Raw genomic sequence first — 21,086 nt, 5'->3', positions numbered from 1 at the left:
CAATCGTGGCTTTATAAATTCAGATAATTCAGTTAATCAGTTGTCACCGCGTGCTTCATCATAAACTTGAGCACGTGCTTGAAGAAGTGTGTCTAGCTGTTTTTTCGTGTTCTGAAACTTTGATGTGGGAAATAAAATAAAAATTATAGAGGAAAAAAAAATATGTACTGAACAATAAAATAGCAAATGTTACTTTTCATACTTATCATGATAACAAGGATTCAGTTAAAACGTGAGGATTAGCGTACCCGGAAGGCCTAGAAAATTTTTATTGAGGACATGGAGTACTCATCAATGAGTGTGTGGGTGATCTCCTTTCTCTGATACCATACCGATGTCTTTTATATTATTCATACTCAGATTTTTACCTCAATATTGTTATTTCTGATCCCTCTTCTTGCTATACAAGGTAGTTTGTTAATACTTGTGAGTTCAGACTTTTTATATGTATATATCTATATATTTAAAAAGAGAAAAAAAAAAGAAAAAAGTGGCGGTAAGTATTGGAGGAGAATATTGTGTTAGTGCTTGGTCGAGATCACGTGACGAATGCATTTACGTCAATGCTGACCTCCGAGTTGGTATCCGCGCATACCATACCACCGGGCGAGAATCGAGGGGCCCGTGTAATGTTAACTTTAAGCGTTGAGTTGAGCCTGGGAGAACGAGTGGCAACTAACCGCCACGTATTCTGTCACCAATCTCGGGGACACGAGAAATCTCTTATAAAGCCTGCAGGAAATATCAAACTTGTCATCATTTTTTTCATCTCCAGAGATAGCCATCCAATGTATGCAATTAACTTTTAGTTTTTCTATAGATTTTTTACATACATTTGAATTATTGAACAGAAGTTGTATTGTATTAAAATGACAATTTTTTTTTATTATTAGATTATTATTTGCAATTTAAATTATTACTAAAAATTATCTATAATTTTAGAAAAAAAAAATTGTATTTCTTTCTAGAATATTTTTAATACAAAAAACCACTGAGGAAAATCCTGAGGAAAGTACCATTGTTAGTTCTCGTTACTCATCGTTAACTATGAGCGTATTTATTTCATGACCAATCTGGAAAATCTAAACAATTAGCTTTTTTTTTTTATTTAAATTAACTTACCAAATATTTAATCATTTTTAGAAATTTTTAAAAAAATAAATTATGGCAAAAAAAAAATTTATAAAAAAAATTTACATTTAGAAATTTTTTAAAATTACAAATGCAATTTTTTAAAAATAATTTTTTTTTAGCAAATTTATTTGTTAAAAAAAATTTTAAAATTGTCAAGTGACAGCTAACTTTAATATCATTGAAGTTAGCCGTCAGCTGTCAATTAAAAAAATTTTTTTAATTATTCAATTACAATAAAAAAGAAGCTTCTAAAAATTTTTATTAATTTTCACATGTGGAACTTTTTAATTAATTTTTTTAATAATAATTTAACTGCTATAAAATTCATGAAAATAAATTTAGCAGATATTTAATGATCTTTAGAATTTTTTTTTAACAAATAAATTATGGTAAAAATAATTAGGAAAAAAAATTGACATTTAGAAATTTTAAAAAATTAAAAATCCAATTTTATAAAAATAATTTTTTGGAGAAAATTAAAAAAATATTTAGACTTGAAATTTGAAATGAAAAAATTTAGTAATAGTTTTATAAATCTAATGGTTTGAACGGTAAATATATAAAAAAATTAATTTTTTTAATTAATTTAACGATTAAAAAAAGATTTACAAATACAGATGCTCGTACGTATACATGAATACATAGTTTGCACTACTTATTAACAATTTACGTCAATAAATTTTTATCTATTAGATAATTTAAAAATTAATATCTTAAGTACAATTGTACTAACAAAATTTCCAGAAATATCATAAAAATCGTTCCTATTTACCATTTTATTATCAATCGATGTTAAATAAAAACTTGAACGAGTGTTTTAAATTAACAAAAAAAAAAAAAAAGAAAAAAAAATTATAATACTGTTTACTTACGAATCGTCGTCATTTGCTACAACATAATACACACAAGAGAGTGGATTTAATGTATTATTAATTTGTCTGAGGCTTTTGATTTCAAATTAAATTATATTCGAAACGATACATCAAAAAAAATGAAATAAAATGAAAGACAGACAAATCAAATACTCGATCCGTGACGTAAATTGTCCCACTCTCTTTTAAATTAAATTCTTTCATTTTTTATTTCTCGCGGGACAAGTTTTCGCATTATGTAAAAATTGAATATCTTTATAAATCAGTGACACTTGATCATATCCAGTTTTAACAAAAATATAATTCGAACATACGAATAATAAAATAAAAAATTACATTAAAATTAGTTGTTATTTTTTTTAACAAAAAAAAATTGTTTTTAAAAATTGCATTTTTTACTTTTTAAAATTTTTACATGTCAATTTTTTTTTTATAATTTTTTTTTTGTTATAAAATTATCAAATATATTCTAAATTAATTTTTATAATTACATTTTTACATTTTAGTCTTCTTTTTTTCGACAATTTTCAAATTTTTTTTTTTTATTAAAAAATTAAATTTTTTTTCATTAATAAATTAAAAAATTCATGATATTAAAGTTAGCAGTCATTAGAGAATTTTAAAATTTTATTTAACAAAAAAATGATTTTTAAAAAATTGGATTTTAATTTTTTAAAATTTCTATGTCAATTTTTTTTGCCATAATTTATTTGTTAAAAAAAATTCTAAAAATTATTCAACATCTGTTAAATTTATTTTGTGACGTATTATTTTCTGTGTGTACTTTTTTTTTTTTTTTTAATACCTTTAAATTTTGCCGGAGTTCTAACAATGAAGTAATTAGAGCTATTAAACTCTAGAAAAAACACTATCAAATATATTTATATTGCTTTTATCAATATAACAATTATTTATTATATTCTCCATTATTACAACGTTTGTTTGACGTAAGTTGGTTGATAACATTTATAGTGTCCAATAAATACAACTTAAAGATTTTAGATTTACGCTTACATGAAACTAAAGTATTAGTTCAATTAAATTATCAATTAATAAATCTGCTATGCACAAATAATTATTGTTACTCATGATGTAAAAAAAAGAAATTTAATTCTGATTACAAAAAATTTATTTTCTGCAACGGAATTTTTGGTAAAAAATCATAAATTTAATCAGTTGTACTTTTATAAACTATGGGTATATAAATGAAATTAAATTTAGAACGATAATAAATATAAAAGTGATATTGTATGAATCACAAGTACGTCAATGTGATAGCATTTGGAAATAATGATAATTTTAATATAACAGAAATAGATTTTAACAAATAGATATGTTTCTTTGTAATTAAAAAAAAATTGAATTATTTTTCATTTCATTCAATTTACTGATATCGACATAAAGTTATTAAGTTATTTTTTTTTTAGTTTTATAATTCAAGTTTTGAAAAATATTTTTGAATGAAATTAATATTTTTACTTGTCATTCTCAACATTTAGATAAAAAGAAGGGACATTATGAAAACATAATAAAAAATTTTATATAAATATGTTTGTGAGTTTTTTTTAGATAAATATGAATTAATATATATTTTTTTTTTATTAAAAAATTAACTAATGGACATAAAAACTTTTTTTAAATAAAATTCTACATAGCTAATTACTTTTTTAATAATACTAGAAAATCAAACGTGCTTTGCGCGCTTCTTTTAAAATATTTATTATAGACAATTTAACTAATCAATATTTTTAAAAATTTTTAAAAGAATTTAAAAATAATTTTTACAAAAATATTTTTTATAATAATAAATAATTTCTTAAAAAGTAGAATGAGGCTGAAGTTAGCAGAGACTTGTCAATTTTTTGATTTTTCTTGAAAAATGAATTTAAGCATAGAAAATTATTTACAAAAATATCATTTATAATTTTTCAGAGCTTCTAAAGATGAAGTTTTTAAATAAAATTTTCTTGCTATAATTTGTTTGTTAAAAAATTTCTAAAAATTATCAGATGTCTCTTAACTTCAGTGTCATAAAATAGATTATTAAAATATTATAAAATAAATTTGCTAAAAATTTTATTTTAATGAAACTAACAATTTTTTTCTTTGAATATTACTGTCGTAAATATTTTGATTATCACATTATCGCTCATGTTCCAATTTAAATCTAGGTATTATTTTAGATTATTAAGTACATAAATATTAAGTTCACTTGCTCTCAAATGAGAAACTATCAACAACTTCGATAAAATAATAAATTGACTGATATAAAGTACAATACAATGATTTTTAACACCAATAAAACTAATTAAGATTAAAAATAAAAATTTAACTAATTAATATTATATTTTTTGTCAGTGTGATGTAAATAAAATTTTTAGTAAAAGAAAAAGTTAAAGTTTAAAATGAAGGTACGGACATAGTTCCATGTTCATAGCTATACAAACATAGTTTTAAGTTGTAAAAAATTTAAAATTACCAATTACTTATAATATATTGAAGTGTTAATCCTTAAAAAGTAAGTACGCATGTATATATCTACCTAGTGGGGAAAGAAATGCATGGAGGAGTGGGTACGTTCAGAGCCAATATAATGACGTTCCTTTTCTCTACTCCATTCAGTTGAGTAGAATATTGAAGCAAAAGCCTGTAAGCGTGGTTAATATTTAAATATTTTAAAATATTTATAATTTTAATAACCACATGAATAAATTAAAATTTAACAATAAAATATATCAATAATTATTAATCTTACTTACAGTCAATAAGTGAAGTGTTTTTTTTTTTATACGTGAGAATAATAGTTATTGTTGAAAAATAAATAAAGGAGCCATCAATAATGTCCAGTGGTGTAATGTCTAGAATGGAAACTTTTACTCCAAGACTGTGTTTAAAGGCAGTGGATCAGTATGAAACGATATTACAGAGCCGATTATCTAAGGTATTAAATTATTAATCAACTAAATGTGTTTCGAAAAGACACGGACTTTTCACATGTCTCAAACAAATGCTGTGAAATTTTATCTTCATTAAAATTAAATTAGTTATCTTTTAAAATTTTTTAAAACGTCAAGAACTTATTATTGTTTAATTTATTGTATTCTTATCATTTATTAATTAAATTGTTTACAAAAGTCGTTTCTATTACGGTTTAAATTTTATTATTGCTTTAAAAAATTATTACTCGGATAATTTTATTGATTTTATTGTAACAAATTTAATTATAATTGTAATTTGTAATAATAATTAAAATTTTTTAAAACCTATGAGTATATAACAACCGTTATAGGAAACTCAGCGTTAACCTTTTATATGTATATAGGTCTTGACGCAAATTCATGAGGATGCGTGTCGAATAATTTTAAATTATCAACATATATATATATAATTTTATTAATTTTAATTTATATTTATGATATTTGTTTAATTCATTTATAAAAATGTATGTTAATTTTATTCTTTATTTATATGTATTAACATTCAGATTTCCCGATAATTCATTTTTTCAATTTAAAGTTATTTAAATAATACTGAAGTTAGCAGTCAGCTGTTAATTTTAAAAATTTTTTTAGTTAATTAATTACAGTAAAAAAATAATACTGAAGTTTTAGCGGTCAGCTGTCAATTAAAATTTTTTTTTAAATAAATTAATTACAATAAAAAAATCCTTCTAAAAATGTTCACTTGTAATTTTTATTATTAATTTTTTTTTACATGTGAAACTTTTTAATTTAATTTTTTTTTATAATAATTTTTATTATTAAAAAATTTTTATATCTTTTAATTTCAATGTCATTTATTTAAATATATAATAAAGAGAATTTATTAAAATTTATTATAAAAATTTTACAGCTATGATACTTTTATAGTTTAAAGTTTAAAGATCTATTCAACAAACCTTTTTTTTTTTCTCTATTTTTTATCTGTTTATTATAATTGTATATATCATGAACCATTTTGACCTTAAAAATTTATCTTTTGTTACAATAAAATTAATAAGTTTTTAAATTTTCGGTAAGAATAAATAAACCAAAAAACAATAAATTAATAATTCATTTGTTGCTTATTATTTTAAAAACGGAGGTTAAGATTTCGCATAATAAATGAAATGAGTGACGTCCACCATTAAATAACGATAAAAAAATACTTCTAAAAAGATGAATGAAAAATTGTTATTAATTGATTAAATAAATTTATTATGATTATTTTTTTTTGTTATAGTCGACAAAAAGCCCACGGAATCAGCAAAGAGTAAAGAATGAGTCTTCAAATACTTCAATAGGCAGGAGCTATTCTGTGTTTCGGCAATGGAAAAAAAATGACCGTGATAGTAAATGCAAAATGGACGTGAGCTATGTTGATGATAATAAAACAAATTCATTGTCTTCTTCGTTGCCTAATGTTAATTACTCACAAATGGAACACTTTCCACTTGTTATGTCAGATGCTACTATGCCCGAAGAAGATCATTCGCTTAAATTTTTAGCTTTAGTAAGAACATTTTTGTGGTAAAAAAATTAATTAAAAAAACTCATGAAAATAAAGTTAGCCAATATTTTTATAATTTTTTTTTTATTGAAAAAATTATTATAAAAAAATTGAATTGCAATTTTTTTTTAAGTATTTTTTGACTTGTAATTTAATTGTCGGAAAAAAAAAAATAAAAATTACTTCATATCGGCTAATTTTATTATCATACAAAACTCTGTGTAGTTTATATTTAAATTAATAATTGTATTACCTTAATTTTTATATTTTTATTTTAGAATGCTCTAGATTTAATCGCACCAGCAAGCGATATTTTATTAAAAAACCGGCTAAAATCATGGTTTCAACTGTCGGGTCATCCTGATGGACTGGCACCAGCGGGTCCTGGAACTGTATGGAAACGTCGAACCGGTGGAACTGAAAATACAGAACGTGCAGTTTATGAAGAATTATCTAAAGATGCTCTAATACGAGATTTTATACCAAAGTACTACAGAGAAGTAGAATATAAAGGCGACACATTTATTGAACTTCAAGATTTGCTTTTTGGTTTTACTGATCCTTCTGTAATTGACATTAAACTTGGTACTCGGACTTTTCTAGAATCAGAAGTATCAAATAATGTTGCAAGAACTGATTTGTATAAAAAAATGATAAGCGTTGATCCAAATGCGCCAACTAATTTTGAACATGAAAACCAAGCAGTAACTAAACTCAGATACATGCAGTTTAGAGAGCAACAGAGTTCTACTTGTAGTCATGGATTTAGAATTGAAGCTATGAAATTACCTGGAGCTCCGCCTATTACAGATCTTAAGAAAATAAAAGAACATGTAGCTGTTGTAGAAACATTGAAGCTCTTTTTGGGAAGATATAGTATCACTTATGAAAAGTTACTGGAACAGCTAAAAGATATGAGGTCACGAATCGAAGCTTCTTCTTACTTTAAAACACATGAGGTAATTTTATTTATTTTATTGATTTATAATATTTAATTATAAATTTAAAAATATCGTTTCGAATGAATAAATTTTACAATTTGTTAATTTTTAATGAATTATTAATTAATTTTAGAACAATACTTACAGGTTATTGGAAGCAGTATTTTTATTATTTATGATGAAAAAAAAATAGGAGTATGGTTAATTGATTTTGCCAAAACATACAAAGTGCCTAATGGAAAGGAGCTATCTCATCGAAAACCCTGGAAGGAAGGAAATCATGAAGAAGGTTTTCTTCTGGGAATTGATAATCTTATATCTACAATTGAAGAAATTAAAATAACTTTATGAGACTTGAAATAATATTGATATAAAATATTTCTCAATATTAATATGAAGACTTTATGAATAATTTTTAAACAATGTAATTTTAAATATTTTATTTATTGTCTTTTGTATTTTAATACGTAAATATTTATTAGCTAAATTTATCAGTTGTGTCTTTGAAAATTAGAATGTGATTTTCAAAATACATGCATCTATATTTATTAATAGGCTATTTGTTTTTTTTTTTTTTTTTTTTATCATGCATTGATTACAAAATTATTTAAGATTTGATAATGTACAAATGTGTTCAATGCTAAAAATATAAAAAAAGAATATTTCAAACCAAATTAACTCTAGACTTTGTTTTTACTATTTTACCATTCCATAAAAAAAAAATGTATTAATTTTTTTTTTAAATAATTTTTTTTTTTTTTTTTTTAAGTGGCCGTTGATAATTTTTTTAAGGAAAGTCATGTTAAATCTGGTAAATATTATTGTTTACTCAATATATTAAAATTTTTCCGGCATAATGTTTGACTTTTTGATCCGAAATAAAAAAAGAAAGCAAACAACTGATGAAAATTAAGTTAGCCGCTATCTAAAAATTTTAAGAATTTTTTTTTTATTGGAAAAATTATTACAAAAAAATAAAAAAAAAATTTTCATTCGTAAAAAACTTGAAAAACTATAAGTGAAATTTTTTTAAAAATATTTTTTAGTTCTAATTTTTTTAACAAATCAATTTTTATTTCTTGGCGGGTATCAGAGGCGGCCTCTGGCGGCAAATTTAAAAATAAAAATGTAATCTATCGAATATTTGAAAGTCGATTGTTGATTGTTGCTCTGTTCGATAAATTTAATATCGAGTATCGAAACATATTTAATAATATTTGTAATCTCCAGCCTAAACTGTCAAACAAGTTTTTTAAGTTTTTAAGATTAAGATGTGCAATAAAATAAACTTTACACAATAAAATATTCTAGACCTGTGGTTAATTTTTTAACAACAATAATTCAATATATAAGGTTTGTTAAATATAATAATAATAATAATTAACAATGAAAGTTATGTTTTAAAAATGAAAAAAAAAAAAATCTAAATCTATTTATATTTTAGGTTATAACAATGTCAGATGTACCAAGTGAGCTAGTGGCAAAACCACAAGCATTAATAGGCCTAAGTGGTTTAGACCTAACAAATTCGATGCACCGGTCAATATGGGATTCATTCAATAACAATCGTCGTCCCGATGGATTAGCAATACAATTTAAATTACTGTCACCGCAGCATGAATTTCCCACAGCAAAACCTAAAAGGAATTCTTATGAATGGTATTTCCCAAAGGGAATATTAAAACGAAATTGGATGAATAAATATCTGAACGAGGTACCGTCAGTTGTTGTTTTTTTTTACGAATTAGATTGGAACGATCCTATGTGGAATGAGAAAAAAATGGAGTGTGCATCTCGAGTTCAATCATTACGTAGTTCTTTGGAGGGTCGTTCAACAAAAATAGCTGTAGTTTTAATTCAAATTACACCTTCACCTCCTTCAGGTACTGAAGACATGACAGCTAGTGAGCGTGCAACAGCGCTCTGTTCAGCTTGTGAGGTTGCAGGAAAATCTTTGTATATTTTACCTCACGGAGATCACCTATTTGGTTATACATCAAGATTAGAAAATGCATTTTACGAATCGTCATTAACTTTTTATCATCACCATTATCGTGTCGTAAAAGGACACCGTGAACAATTAAATAAAACATCTCATCAATACTTATTTGTACGTCATCAATATAAAATGGGATTTTTAAATGAAATGAAACAAGAAAAGCATGTAGCATTGAAACATTATCAACATGCTTATAATAATTTATTAGAAATCCGTATGGTTGATGCAAATACTTTTGAGATAAAAACAGTGGCAAGTTTTATTAATTATAAATTATGCAGACTTATGTTTTCATTAAATCAACCACGTGATGCTATTTCTCAATTTAGAGCTCACATTGATAGATTTAGATCTCGTACAGGTCCTAAAGACATAATCTTCGAGCATCATGCATGGATGGCCAATCAATATTCAACATTTGCTGAGTTATTTGATGAAGCTATTAGACAAGGACTTCCTCCAGTACAAACACAACATCCCGGTTATTATTTCCAACTTGCAGCTCAGCATGCAAGTTTACGTCAATCAGCCTGCAAGGAATTATGCAGCAGCATACAAGAGCAGCCGACACCAGATCCACTTGTTAATGAAGCAAAGCTTGAATTTTATGGCCAGAGACCTTGGAGGCCTGGTAAACATGGTGCTGAGACTACAGACGCAGAACGCGAAGCTGCTGCAATTGTAGCTCTCAAGTACCGAGAGAAAAATTTTAATCATTCATTGGTAATTATTGGTTTATTAGGGAATGCGATATCGCAATTTAAAATATATCGATGTCCTCGAATGCGTCGGCTACTTGTAGTCCAGATGGCCGCCGAATATTATAATTCACGGGATTATGGTAAAGTTTTAACATTACTTATGCATATGCTTTGGGAATATCGCACTGAACGTTGGCCTGTTCTACTTACTGATTTGTTAAAAAATGCCTTACGAGCTGCTTATTTGTCAACGAGTATTCAAGATTATATTACATTGGCAGTTGAAGCTTTAGGACCTTCTACAACATTTACTGAAGAAAATAGAGCTGTTATCTATAATAATATCATTAAAATTATTTCTAGAAGCCCGCCTGAATGTGAGTATGATATTCCTAAAGATGTTAAAAAATTAGCTATTGATAAATGGAATTTGGAATTAAATCGCTTAGACAATTATCTATTTACTATTGATGACAATAATTTATCCTCATTTGTAAATGTTAAAGCATCATTTTCAGCGTCAAGTTACGTAGTTGGTAATCCTATTATTGTTAATGTATTTGTACGAAATTTGTATGAAGGTAAAATAGAATTTTCTAAAATTCTTATTACTGTTGAAAGTTTTAACTCAGAGTTTGCTGTTAAAGTTACTGCTGATTCTAGTCTATGTTTCGATGCCAAAGAAACTAAAAAATACATTTGTGAAATTCCGGCAAGACAAAATTCAGACGACAGTGAAATTCGAATAAGTGCTGTATCACTTTATTTAGGAAATGAAAATAATTTTAGTATTGTTATGAAATTCCCGTCTACTGGAACTGATACTGCTGTACAAGATAGATTTCATCCGGAAATTAAACAGCTTCGCAGTCGAACTTTTGAAACAATGCGACCTATTACAACTGCTGAAATAAAATTAGAAGAATCTAGCTTAAATATTTCAGTTGATTCGTCGGTACCAGCACTGTTAAATGAATGGCTGCCTGTTAAATTATTTCTATCATGTCACCAAGATGTTACCAATATTCAAATTAATATGAAACAAGTAATTGTTGATAATTCAAGTGATCGAACGACTGAGCTATCACTTGATATGTCTGATAAACAAAATTCAATAGCGCTTAAATTTGAACTACTGAATAATGAAAATCCAATCGAACAAATAATTTATGTAAGATCTCATCAAGTGACCACACGAAATTTTATTATTAAAATTGATTATGTTACTGGCGATCAAATTGAACGTAGTAAAGAGATTACATATTCTTTGTCAATTGTTAAACCATTTGACGTGACAACGCAATTCTATACTCAATTATTTGAACCCCTGACGAAAGCTTTTGTGAATGAACCATTTATTGTTATGCCGCACATTATCTGCACATCGCCTTGGCCAATACGTATTTTGGATACTTCTGTAGAACTTGGTAATTCAGTAGCAAGAAAAGATGATGAGAAAGATAGTATTCTTAAGGATATGACTTTAAATGATGGAGAAACTACTACTGATATTTATTGCTTAATACCTAAAGCTGGAAGCGAACAACCAACATCTACTGGAGTTTATACAATTAAATGGCAACGTGATAATCAAGATATTGCTATTGAAACAAGTATCAGTGTAACATTGTCACCAGTCTGGGTCGAAGATGCTGTTGTTGGACTTGAAGCTAAATTACCTGCCCAGGGTTGGGTTCAGACTCCTCTTTGTGTTTCTTATTTTATTAAAAATCATTCTGATTACCTTTTTACACTACGATTAACTATGGAGTCTAGTGATGCATTTATGTTTGCTGGTCAAAAACAAATTGATATTTGTGTCAGGCCGAAAAATAAAAAAAAAATCGAATGGATTTTAAGGCCATTAGTCGCTGGATTCGTCGCTTTACCAACTTTATCACTATCAGCGCCGATGGGTAATTATTTTTTTATTTTATAATGGAGATATTATCTATAAAAAATTTATTTGTTCTGTTGAAACACTAATTGTTTTTTAATAGAATTATCTTCTTTTTTTTTTTTAGATGATGAACATAAATTATTGAATAAAAACAGGTTATTGGAACTTCTAGGACGTTCTTTACCTACTCATATTTATATTATGGTAACAAATTTAATTATTGAATTTTATTTAAAAATTGTTTTATTTAATAAATTATTTTTTTTTTTTTTTTTTTTTTACAGCCAAAATCACCGACTCCGGAAACGTAAAAATATGAATTCTGTTTTATTGTATGTTTTTAGCGCGATTGTGCAAAGGGTATGCTCTATTTATTTTGTTAAAATAGGCTCAATAAATTCAAAATATAATATAGTAATATATACAATGTATAAATATATTTATATAATTTCCACGTATTTGTTTAATACGTAATTAACTAACAAAAAATAAGTAAAAATTATTACAAAATTCTTTATAATTCTTTTGTTTTTACTTAGCCTGAATGATAAGAAAAAAAAAATCAATAACGTTACTATAGTTACGAAATTCAACACTTTGCCCTGCAGCTATATAAATGGTATTTTTTTAATAATCTTAAAAATGCAGTCGATAAATTGTGAGATTAACGCAATTATTAATAAATTTCAGAGTGAAGAAAAAAATTTAGAAGAGCAATTGAAAAAATGGTAATTTATTAAATAGAATTTTTAGTCTTTAAATAACTTATTTTTATAATAATTCTAAGTAAGTAAGTGATAAAATATTTGGAAACCATGTTATAAATTAGCTTTTATCACTAATGACTATTTAAAAATAATTATTTCATTATTAGTACTATTTATTTGTTGTAAAAATTTTATTTATTTTACTTATTAATTGATTATATTTATAATTTTTATTACAGTAAAATTGAAAGTAAAAAAAATAATCATCTAAATTTACAAATAATTCAAACTCCTAAACGATTACTTTATATAAATAATGAAGAAGCATGGAATCGTAATCAACAGCTATTAAAAGTAAGCAATTAGAATTATATTAAGAATCTAATACACTACATTAAATTATTTTTATCGATTCTCGCTACTCGTTAATTTTTTTTTTTTTTTTTTATTTCATTTTATTATTTTTTGCTTTTTACAAAGTCTCTGAATTTGATTTAGTATAATATACATGTACTCTAAATGATAAAAAATATTTTTAAGTTTTTTGTAAATGAATAATAATTAATAATCACAGTTTTCTTTAATTTTATTAATTACTAATACATATCTATGAAGGATGACCTAAAAAATATCAAAGATAAATACCAAATTACGAAAGAAGATTAAAAAATTTTTTTTTTAATTTTTCTGACTATAAATTAATTTTTGCATTTTATAAAATATATTTAAATAAATATTTTACTTAAAAAAAATTCAAGATTTCTAATAAAAAAATTTTTTTAATTGCCAGAGATTCAAAAATTATAATTCAAATAATTAAAAAGAAAAAAAAATGCAACGCTATTGTACTTTTTACTAAATATTAATTTTTTTGGCTTATTAAATTATTTAAATAAAGTAAAAAGGCGCCAGTTTTATAGTTTTCAAAATTTTTAAAAATTTAGCGCTTAATTTTGATGTAAAATATTCTATTGTCATGATTTTTTTTTTTTCTATTTTAAAAAATTAGTGTTTTTATTTTATCTAGTCAAAATTTTCTAATTATTTGAATTAGATTTTTTGTTTTTTACAATAAAAAATTACATAATTCTTCGTTATAAATTAAATGATAAAAAATTTTTATTTTCTAGAAATTGGAAATGTCGAGAGCACGTTTGCGAACACTCACATCATTTACTCCAACTGATCAAGAATTCCGTGAACGTGCAGCATTGTATCGTAAATTTTTAGAGAGTAATTGTTGAACTGATCGAAGAAATAGATGATTAGTAAATCCAATAACTCGAGCCGAACGAACAAACTAGATTAATAAAAAGTTTGTTGATCGTCCGGATCGATGCATCAGATTAACAAAAAAAATAACATTTTTCTGGCAATATTTAAAATAAAATCCGTGATCTAGATTTCCTGATGAACACAATTGAGGAAGAAATATTCTAATTGATTCCACTTAAATTCATATGTACGGACCTAAAATTGTAAATTTAAAAAGAAGAAAAAAAAAACACAAATTAGTAAAATAAAAAATACAAAAAACTGAGTGCATAGAAAAGCTTCTTATAAAGAACTTTTGCATGAAGTGAATTATTATTTACAAAGAAAGAAGAAATATATTTAAAATAAAATTATAAAAATTAATTAATGATTTTTTAAATGAAGATTTAAGGAAGTAAAAATAGATCTTATTAAACTTACTCTGAGAGATCCAAGAAAGAACTAAGTGGACAAATTCGATAGACACTGATCAATTGTAGGTGCAAGACCAAAGTGACACGCTCACATTAATGTCCCAACGGATATACCTTCCAATATCTCTATCACCAGTGGCAATTACGCATGACTCTCTATTTTTTTCCAACTACGTGTCTTCACGATACCGGCGTCACGTTTTAAAGCCTATTCTGATAAGTCGAAAGCGAAACTTATATCATTTAGAAATATTAACTTTGTCATTTTTACTACTAGATACTAAATTCGCGACGTTTTAATTTCAAAAGACTTTATTTATCTAACATACCTTGGATGAAGACTAAATGATAACTGAATTTAACAACTCTTAGACAGAAATTGAACAAAAAAAAAAATCTAACTGGATAAGAAGTAATTTAAATATTTTGTACATAAATTACTATACAGCTGATCAAATACTAAATACAAAAATTGAATTTTTTTTTATTTTTAGTATTTCTTACTTTTTAAAAAAAAATTTTTTTTTTTATTAAATCATCTGTTCAAATAGTCACCAGATTCTTCATTGCTTTATTCAACATTGTCGTTTTCTTTCTCAACTGTTTTAATAGTAAAGTACAACGTGAATTAACGGTAGGTAGCTGCTGTTGAAAAATGTTTATAGGAAAAACACTTAAATGTAAATGATAGGAATATCGATATTTTTTTCTAGGCCATTCTTTCATATCATTGCATAATACTCGATAACTCATATGTTTATAACATTCTTTTAAGAATTACTACTAACATTTTTAAATATTTTGACGCTAAATTTATCTTTAGTCTCAATCAGTCATCAAGTGAATACTATTATATCTAATTTTAAGTAACATTAATAGTGATTAATTAATCTACTGAAAAATAAATATCTAGATTTTATTATTGAAAAAACAAAATTTTATTTTTATACATTATTGAAATAAGATATTACATCAAATTGTTTACTTTTCTTTGATTAATAAATTATTATAATTATAAAGTAAACTTTATCGTTCTTATTACATACTGATTTATTCCTGAGTTTAAATTTTATAATTAAATATAATTTTCAAAGTATTCAAGTTCAGTATGATTAAACTTTTTAGAAATATTATTAATGTGTTACAAAATTATATACTTTCATTATTTATTTTTAATTCAATTTTACTTTGATCTACTACTAACAATTAAATAAGTTTTAACAATTAATTATCAACTTTTTTTTTTTTTTTTTTTTTTACTTAATTAGCTATAAATTGTACTATGTAAGGTTTTAATTTAATGGCTGTTATTTGTAGAAATATTTACTATTTAATTAAAACTTTTCAACCAGTAAATACTGAAAATTTTTACTACTACAGTGGAATAATTAATTAAAAATTTTTAACTAATTTTGATTCAATATTAAAATAAAATTTTATGATGGCTAAATTCATTGATTTATAGTTTTTAAAAAGTTATTAATAATTGGTGCAACTTTTTCAGGTTCGTTGAGATGAACATGGTGACTTCCCTGAATTTCATGATACTCAAATGTTTTCGCTTTGTTCTTAATAATATCCATAATTTCTTGATAATGTTCAGGATAATCAAACTTAAGGCCTGGTACAGCGCGGATATTCAAATATGCACATTTTATTTGTTGTGCGTATGCGGAGGTAAGGTCAATTGAAAGCATACCAAGAAGTGATACCTAAATAAAATAATTAATAACAAAATTAATTAATTAAAAGATAATTTATAAAAAAAATAATTAATAATAATGTGTAGAAAAAAAAAAAGTGAAAAAAGTGAAAAAATTACCTTTAATCGTGGATCACGAGTAAATAAATGCTTGCCAGGAGTCGAGGACGGCTCTGTACCACGTCGCATTAAAATTTCTGCACTCTCTCGAGTGATAGAACCACCATAAGCATCCATGACAATATCGAGCATTTCATCATAATTGTAAGTTGGTGTCGACTCTTTCGTGAGTTGTTCATACTTGAGAAATTTATCAACATTATCTTTTGTTAAAGCGACAACTTTATCAATAGTTTTTACAGTTGGACTGGCAATGTCAAGACTTATCAGAAGATCAACTTCATCTGGATAAGATGCTGCATAAAGAAATCCAATAGCACCACCCAGAGAATGCCCAAGTAATTTTATCTGTTAAAAAAAATTTTATCATTTCAAAAAAATTCTCAAGTATAAATTGAATTATTTATAGTATTAATTTGTTAAAGTGTTTACGTATTAATAAAAATAGAGTAAAAGGACGTGCAGATATAATGCATTCGTTTTTTTTTTGTCTTGTAAAATGTATAGCAATGTTTTTAACAGCTGGTCCCTACGATTGCGCTTTTTTTTCTAAATTCTTATTTGTTCGGCTGTTAAAGCAGAAGATTTAATATTTATTAAATCAAAATAATTAACCTTACTCCACTGGAAATGCCTGGCGACTCTGCGTAATAGCATAAGTCCATCCCAGTAAACAAAGTAATATTGTCCTTTGTGAAGATGCGAGGAAAAACCGTGACCGGGCAAATCCAGACAGAGAAATGATATTTCATTGCTAATCATCGGTATTAACCGATCAAAACTTCCTGCATTATCCTGACGTCCATGTAATGTTACAATCGGTTGGATGTTTTTTGGGCCCCACCATTTTCCTATAAATTTTTTTTTTTTTTTAATAATATTTATTATTTTTATTAATTTGTGCAATTACAAATTGTTATAAATCTTTAAATTTTAACTACTCATTATTGTTTATTAATTATTAATTTGTAAATTATTAATTACTCATTATTGACCGATACCAAAAAATTATTTATATGTATTATACTAATGTCATGCTTATTTAATTAATTTATGTACGTTCAGTGAACTCAAAATCTTATACCAAACACCTAGCATAAGTTAGATTAATAAAATCCCTGTATCCTTTAATTTGTAATCTAATTTTGCCATTCGGCAATTTGCCTTGGCATAAAAATAGATAAATCTAAATTTTATCCCCTCTAGTGCAGAAGCGTTACCACTAATCATCTAATTTACAATAACTTTAGTTAGCTTGCTAATATCTAGTAATTTAAATCATTTACTGCTTCTGCTGACCTTGCTCCAATTGAAATGTTTAACGATTCTACGAACAAGTACAACTCCATCCCAAAATACATAATAAAAAGATCCTTTATTGAGGTGAGATGAAAAACCATGGCCAGGAAGATCAATACTTAGAATTGTATATTGCTGTGCAAGTATTGGTGCTAGTTTATCAAAAGTGCCTGCATTATCTTGCCAACCGTGCAAAGCCACGATAGGTTGTACGTTTTTTGGACCCCATAATTTTCCTAAATGTGCCAGTAAGACTAACCTGAGTAACTGGTATTGATTTTAATTATTATTCATTCTTGACACTTACCACTGATATGACCCCATGGTACTGGGATTTTTATTTCTTCAGTTTCTAGTTAAATTAAAAAAAAAAAAATCAAAATTATTTACCATCGAGGGGATAGTATCATTAAATTTTATTTACCAAATGTTCCTGTGTTATTCGATGAATCCATGGTTAGTTTTAAAGCGTGAACGTAATTACTAGAATCTAGAAATAAAAATTTAATTTTTATAACTTTTATTGCTGACTCATTATATGGATAAACATAATTAATGGAAATTCCAAAATTGTTTATTAATTTTTACATTAAATTTCAAGTTATAAATTGATAAAGTACATTTAAAAATTTTCAACTTACTGTTTTTTTTTTTTTTTTTTTATTTCAATAATTTTTTATAGTTTCAGTAAATTTGGATATTAATTTTTTGTTGATGACAGAATTAATAATGGAGTAGTGAACATAACCATTAAATAATTATCATTAATGATAATTTTCTTTTTTTTTTTCCCGCTTGTGTATAGTGTTTACTACATTGTACAGTATTAACAAGGCACCGGTATGGAAGAGATTCAATTAGATAATCGGTAAGAAAGATTCTGTTGATTCACTTGACAATTTTTAAATTTTCTTCAATAAAAAAATTTGTTCCAAAAAATTATTTTTAAAAAATTGCATTTTTAATTTATTAAAATTCCTACAAGTCCATTTTTTTAATAATTATTTTTTTACTATAATTTATTTGTTAAAAAAAAATTAAAACAATTGTAAAGTGACAGCTAATTTTAATGCCATTAAAAATGGTCTAATTTATCACAATTTTAGTGTATAATATTTATTCTTAATGAGAATTAATTTAGCAGGTATTTAATAATTTTTTAACAAATAAATTATGACAAAAAAATTTATATCTAGAAATTTTTTAAAATTATAAATGCAATTTTTTAAAAATAATTTTTCAGAAAAGATTTATTTTTTAAATAAAATTTAAAAATGATCAAGTGACAGCTAATTTTAATGAAAATTAATTTAGCAGATATTTAATAATTTTAAGAATTTTTTTAACAAATAAAATATGGCAACAAAAATTATGAAAAAAAAATTTTTAAAAATAAACTAATGCAATTTTTTAAAAATAATTTTTTGGATTAAAAAAATTACGGACACACTATAAAACAGTAATTAATGTTGGCAGCATTTATTACGCGGCAAATAAGTGATTTTGTTTAAATATTCGTACAAATGTGCCCGTTAAAATGATTGCGTGTTTTGATGGTAGTAATCCCCCACCAGTTTGTCGAATCAGAACCGCGGAGTTGATCGGATACGAGTTTGTATCAGAATTGACAGTAGTGCGAGCACTTTAAAAGAATAGCGAATTTTAAAAATGATTTTATACAAAAAATCATACCTAATTTCCTTGCTAATTCTTTGGATAAACTTACTCTATTGTATTTGTGACAATGTTATTAAAAAAGAAACAGAGAGTACGCTTGAAAAACTGGTAAAACTTTTTACAGAGCCCGGAGCATTTAAACGTGTCGGTGAAATCCTCGGAGAAAATTCTATTGAATCAGTGACATGTGCCAAAGGTGACGAGGGTATTGATTGTAGAAGAGCCGAAGCAAGAAGATCTGTCGACTGTCCTGACGGTAATTTAAATATTCTTCCTTCAACCTTTCAACCTTTGTTTCAAAAAATTACATACCTGCAAAAATAAATTATTCATTTATTTATATTTATATTTATATTCATTTAACAATAGAGTTAAATTCTATAGACCGGCATTTATTGGAACAAAAAATATAACATCCTGCAATTATGAGAATCGTGACTTTCTGCGTCACAATGTTTTCCGTCCTTGACAGTAGCCACTCCTACAATAACTTTTGTCGGATAAATTCAGCTCTCATTAAATAAATGCATACTTATAGATTTTATTTACATTAAAACTATTTATGTAATTACGAAGGTGTTAATGTCACATTCCTTTACGCCTAGTTTGTGTTTTGATAATCATTCATGAGTATGGTTGCACCTTTTTGGGTGTAAAAATTTTTAAATTCCAGGATCTTCCATCTACAATAATAAATACTGATAATCTTCTAAAAAAATAAAATTTTTAAATTAAAACTTAAAAAAAAAATTACTCACTTTATATTTTTATAATTTAACAATGACATTACAGTTAGCTGTCACTTGACAATTTTTTAATTTTTTTTAACAAATAAATTATGGCAAAAAAAAATTAGGAAAAAAAAATTGACATTTAGAAATTTTCAAAAATTAAAAATCCAATTTTTTTGTTAAATACAATTTAAAAATTCTTTAGTGACTGCTAACTTTAATGTCATTAAATTTTTATTATTATTACCATCTTTATTAATTTACGACTTCTCTCTCGTATGCATTTTCACTTTAATCACTGTATATAGCTGATTGGCGTAAATTTACTAAATAAATAAATAAATAATTTAAATTATTTTTCAGGTGACTGCTACTGCTACAATTGTTCATTAGCGGGTCCAGAACTATGGGCATCCTGCTGCCGTGAAAGCTTAAAATGTTGCTCTTATTTGGCGGCAGCTTGTCGCAACTGCGACCAGCCTTCGCTGTTTTCTTTTTGCTCAAAGCATTTCAAAAAATGCTTAAATGAATTGAGAGAGAGTGACATGGCGACGACCACCAGCGGTATCCCGACTATGTAAACTGGATGTATTAATGTTATGTGTAATCTGTAGACTGTAGACGGTACACACAGTGAAAATTATTAATTCCCCGCTGGTAATCACATGTCGAAAGCACCTCGATTAAATGCAGTTGCATAACGACGTTAGTCTGAATTTCCATATATGTTTGCACCATCTTGCTTGACTGGTGTTACCTGGAAATTTCACTCACTTGGTTGCCGAGATATTGCATTAATTACTTTTTTAATCTTAATATTCAGGTACCAACTAATTAATTTAAATTCTTTTTACTATTTTAATTATAATTTTAAACTAAGGCGCTATTTATATTATAATTAAACTTAGAATTAATTTTCTTACTTAAGTTATGGTAATTAGTTATAAATTTACTGTTATAAATTTTTTATAAATAATAATTAAAGTATTTATAAATTTATAAATAGTTATTTTGTTATATAACAAATTTAAAAGTTATTTAAGATTTACATATTAATAAACTTGCTCATTTTCAAAAAAAATATTTATAAGTTTTTTATTATACGTTTTTTGCTTATTATATATCTA

The 21,086-nt window shown here is 25.3% G+C and overlaps 5 protein-coding genes and 1 long non-coding RNA gene across 9 annotated transcripts; 4 read left to right on the top strand and 2 right to left on the bottom strand.

The window, feature by feature from the left end:
• The first annotated feature begins 4,258 nt into the window (after positions 1-4,258).
• On the top strand, positions 4,259-8,084 carry Ip3k1 (inositol-trisphosphate 3-kinase-like protein). Its single transcript, XM_074260098.1, has 4 exons — positions 4,259-4,947; positions 6,228-6,497; positions 6,773-7,453; positions 7,583-8,084. Exons 1-4 carry the CDS (start codon positions 4,846-4,848, stop codon positions 7,784-7,786), a joined length of 1,257 nt encoding a protein of 418 aa, XP_074116199.1. The 5' UTR covers positions 4,259-4,845; the 3' UTR covers positions 7,787-8,084.
• Positions 8,085-8,659: 575 nt separating this feature from the next.
• Gry (trafficking protein particle complex subunit 11 gry) lies at positions 8,660-12,568 on the top strand. Its single transcript, XM_074260085.1, has 4 exons — positions 8,660-8,788; positions 8,880-12,051; positions 12,160-12,239; positions 12,320-12,568. Exons 2-4 carry the CDS (start codon positions 8,889-8,891, stop codon positions 12,344-12,346), a joined length of 3,270 nt encoding a protein of 1,089 aa, XP_074116186.1. The 5' UTR covers positions 8,660-8,788; positions 8,880-8,888; the 3' UTR covers positions 12,347-12,568.
• On the top strand, positions 12,335-15,360 carry LOC141538554 (uncharacterized). The gene is made up of 5 exons (XM_074260105.1): positions 12,335-12,395; positions 12,575-12,654; positions 12,726-12,763; positions 12,982-13,096; positions 13,873-15,360. Exons 2-5 carry the CDS (start codon positions 12,652-12,654, stop codon positions 13,984-13,986), a joined length of 270 nt encoding a protein of 89 aa, XP_074116206.1. The 5' UTR covers positions 12,335-12,395; positions 12,575-12,651; the 3' UTR covers positions 13,987-15,360.
• A 356-nt stretch (positions 15,361-15,716) lies between these two features.
• LOC141538552 (putative serine hydrolase) lies at positions 15,717-19,296 on the bottom strand. 4 transcript variants are annotated; one of them, XM_074260100.1, is made up of 6 exons: positions 19,278-19,296; positions 17,976-18,041; positions 17,859-17,903; positions 17,552-17,787; positions 16,253-16,600; positions 15,723-16,142 (listed from the first exon to the last, which is right to left on the bottom strand). In XM_074260100.1, exons 2-6 carry the CDS (start codon positions 18,004-18,006, stop codon positions 15,882-15,884), a joined length of 921 nt encoding a protein of 306 aa, XP_074116201.1. In that variant the 5' UTR covers positions 18,007-18,041; positions 19,278-19,296; the 3' UTR covers positions 15,723-15,881. The 4 variants fall into 4 exon arrangements, with proteins under 4 accessions (XP_074116203.1, XP_074116201.1, XP_074116200.1 ...); XM_074260099.1 differs by lacking the exon at positions 19,278-19,296 and adding an exon at positions 18,193-18,211; XM_074260102.1 differs by lacking the exons at positions 17,552-17,787; positions 19,278-19,296 and adding an exon at positions 16,868-17,103 and having other exon boundaries at positions 15,717-16,142.
• Positions 18,875-20,782, top strand: LOC141538553 (uncharacterized). The gene is made up of 2 exons (XM_074260104.1): positions 18,875-19,484; positions 20,323-20,782. Exons 1-2 carry the CDS (start codon positions 19,220-19,222, stop codon positions 20,538-20,540), a joined length of 483 nt encoding a protein of 160 aa, XP_074116205.1. The 5' UTR covers positions 18,875-19,219; the 3' UTR covers positions 20,541-20,782.
• LOC141538555 (uncharacterized) lies at positions 19,411-20,346 on the bottom strand. The gene is made up of 3 exons (XR_012481069.1): positions 20,207-20,346; positions 19,615-19,937; positions 19,411-19,540 (listed from the first exon to the last, which is right to left on the bottom strand). It is a non-coding gene; the product is annotated as an uncharacterized LOC141538555 (long non-coding RNA).
• Positions 20,783-21,086: the final 304 nt, after the last annotated feature.

This window comes from Cotesia typhae, unplaced genomic scaffold, assembly GCF_013202065.1.
Source record: "Cotesia typhae breed Kobodo isofemale line unplaced genomic scaffold, CoteBio_Ctyphae contig_22, whole genome shotgun sequence".
Lineage (NCBI taxonomy): Eukaryota > Metazoa > Arthropoda > Insecta > Hymenoptera > Braconidae > Cotesia > Cotesia typhae.
This window is presented reverse-complemented; position numbering and strand designations above follow the sequence as displayed.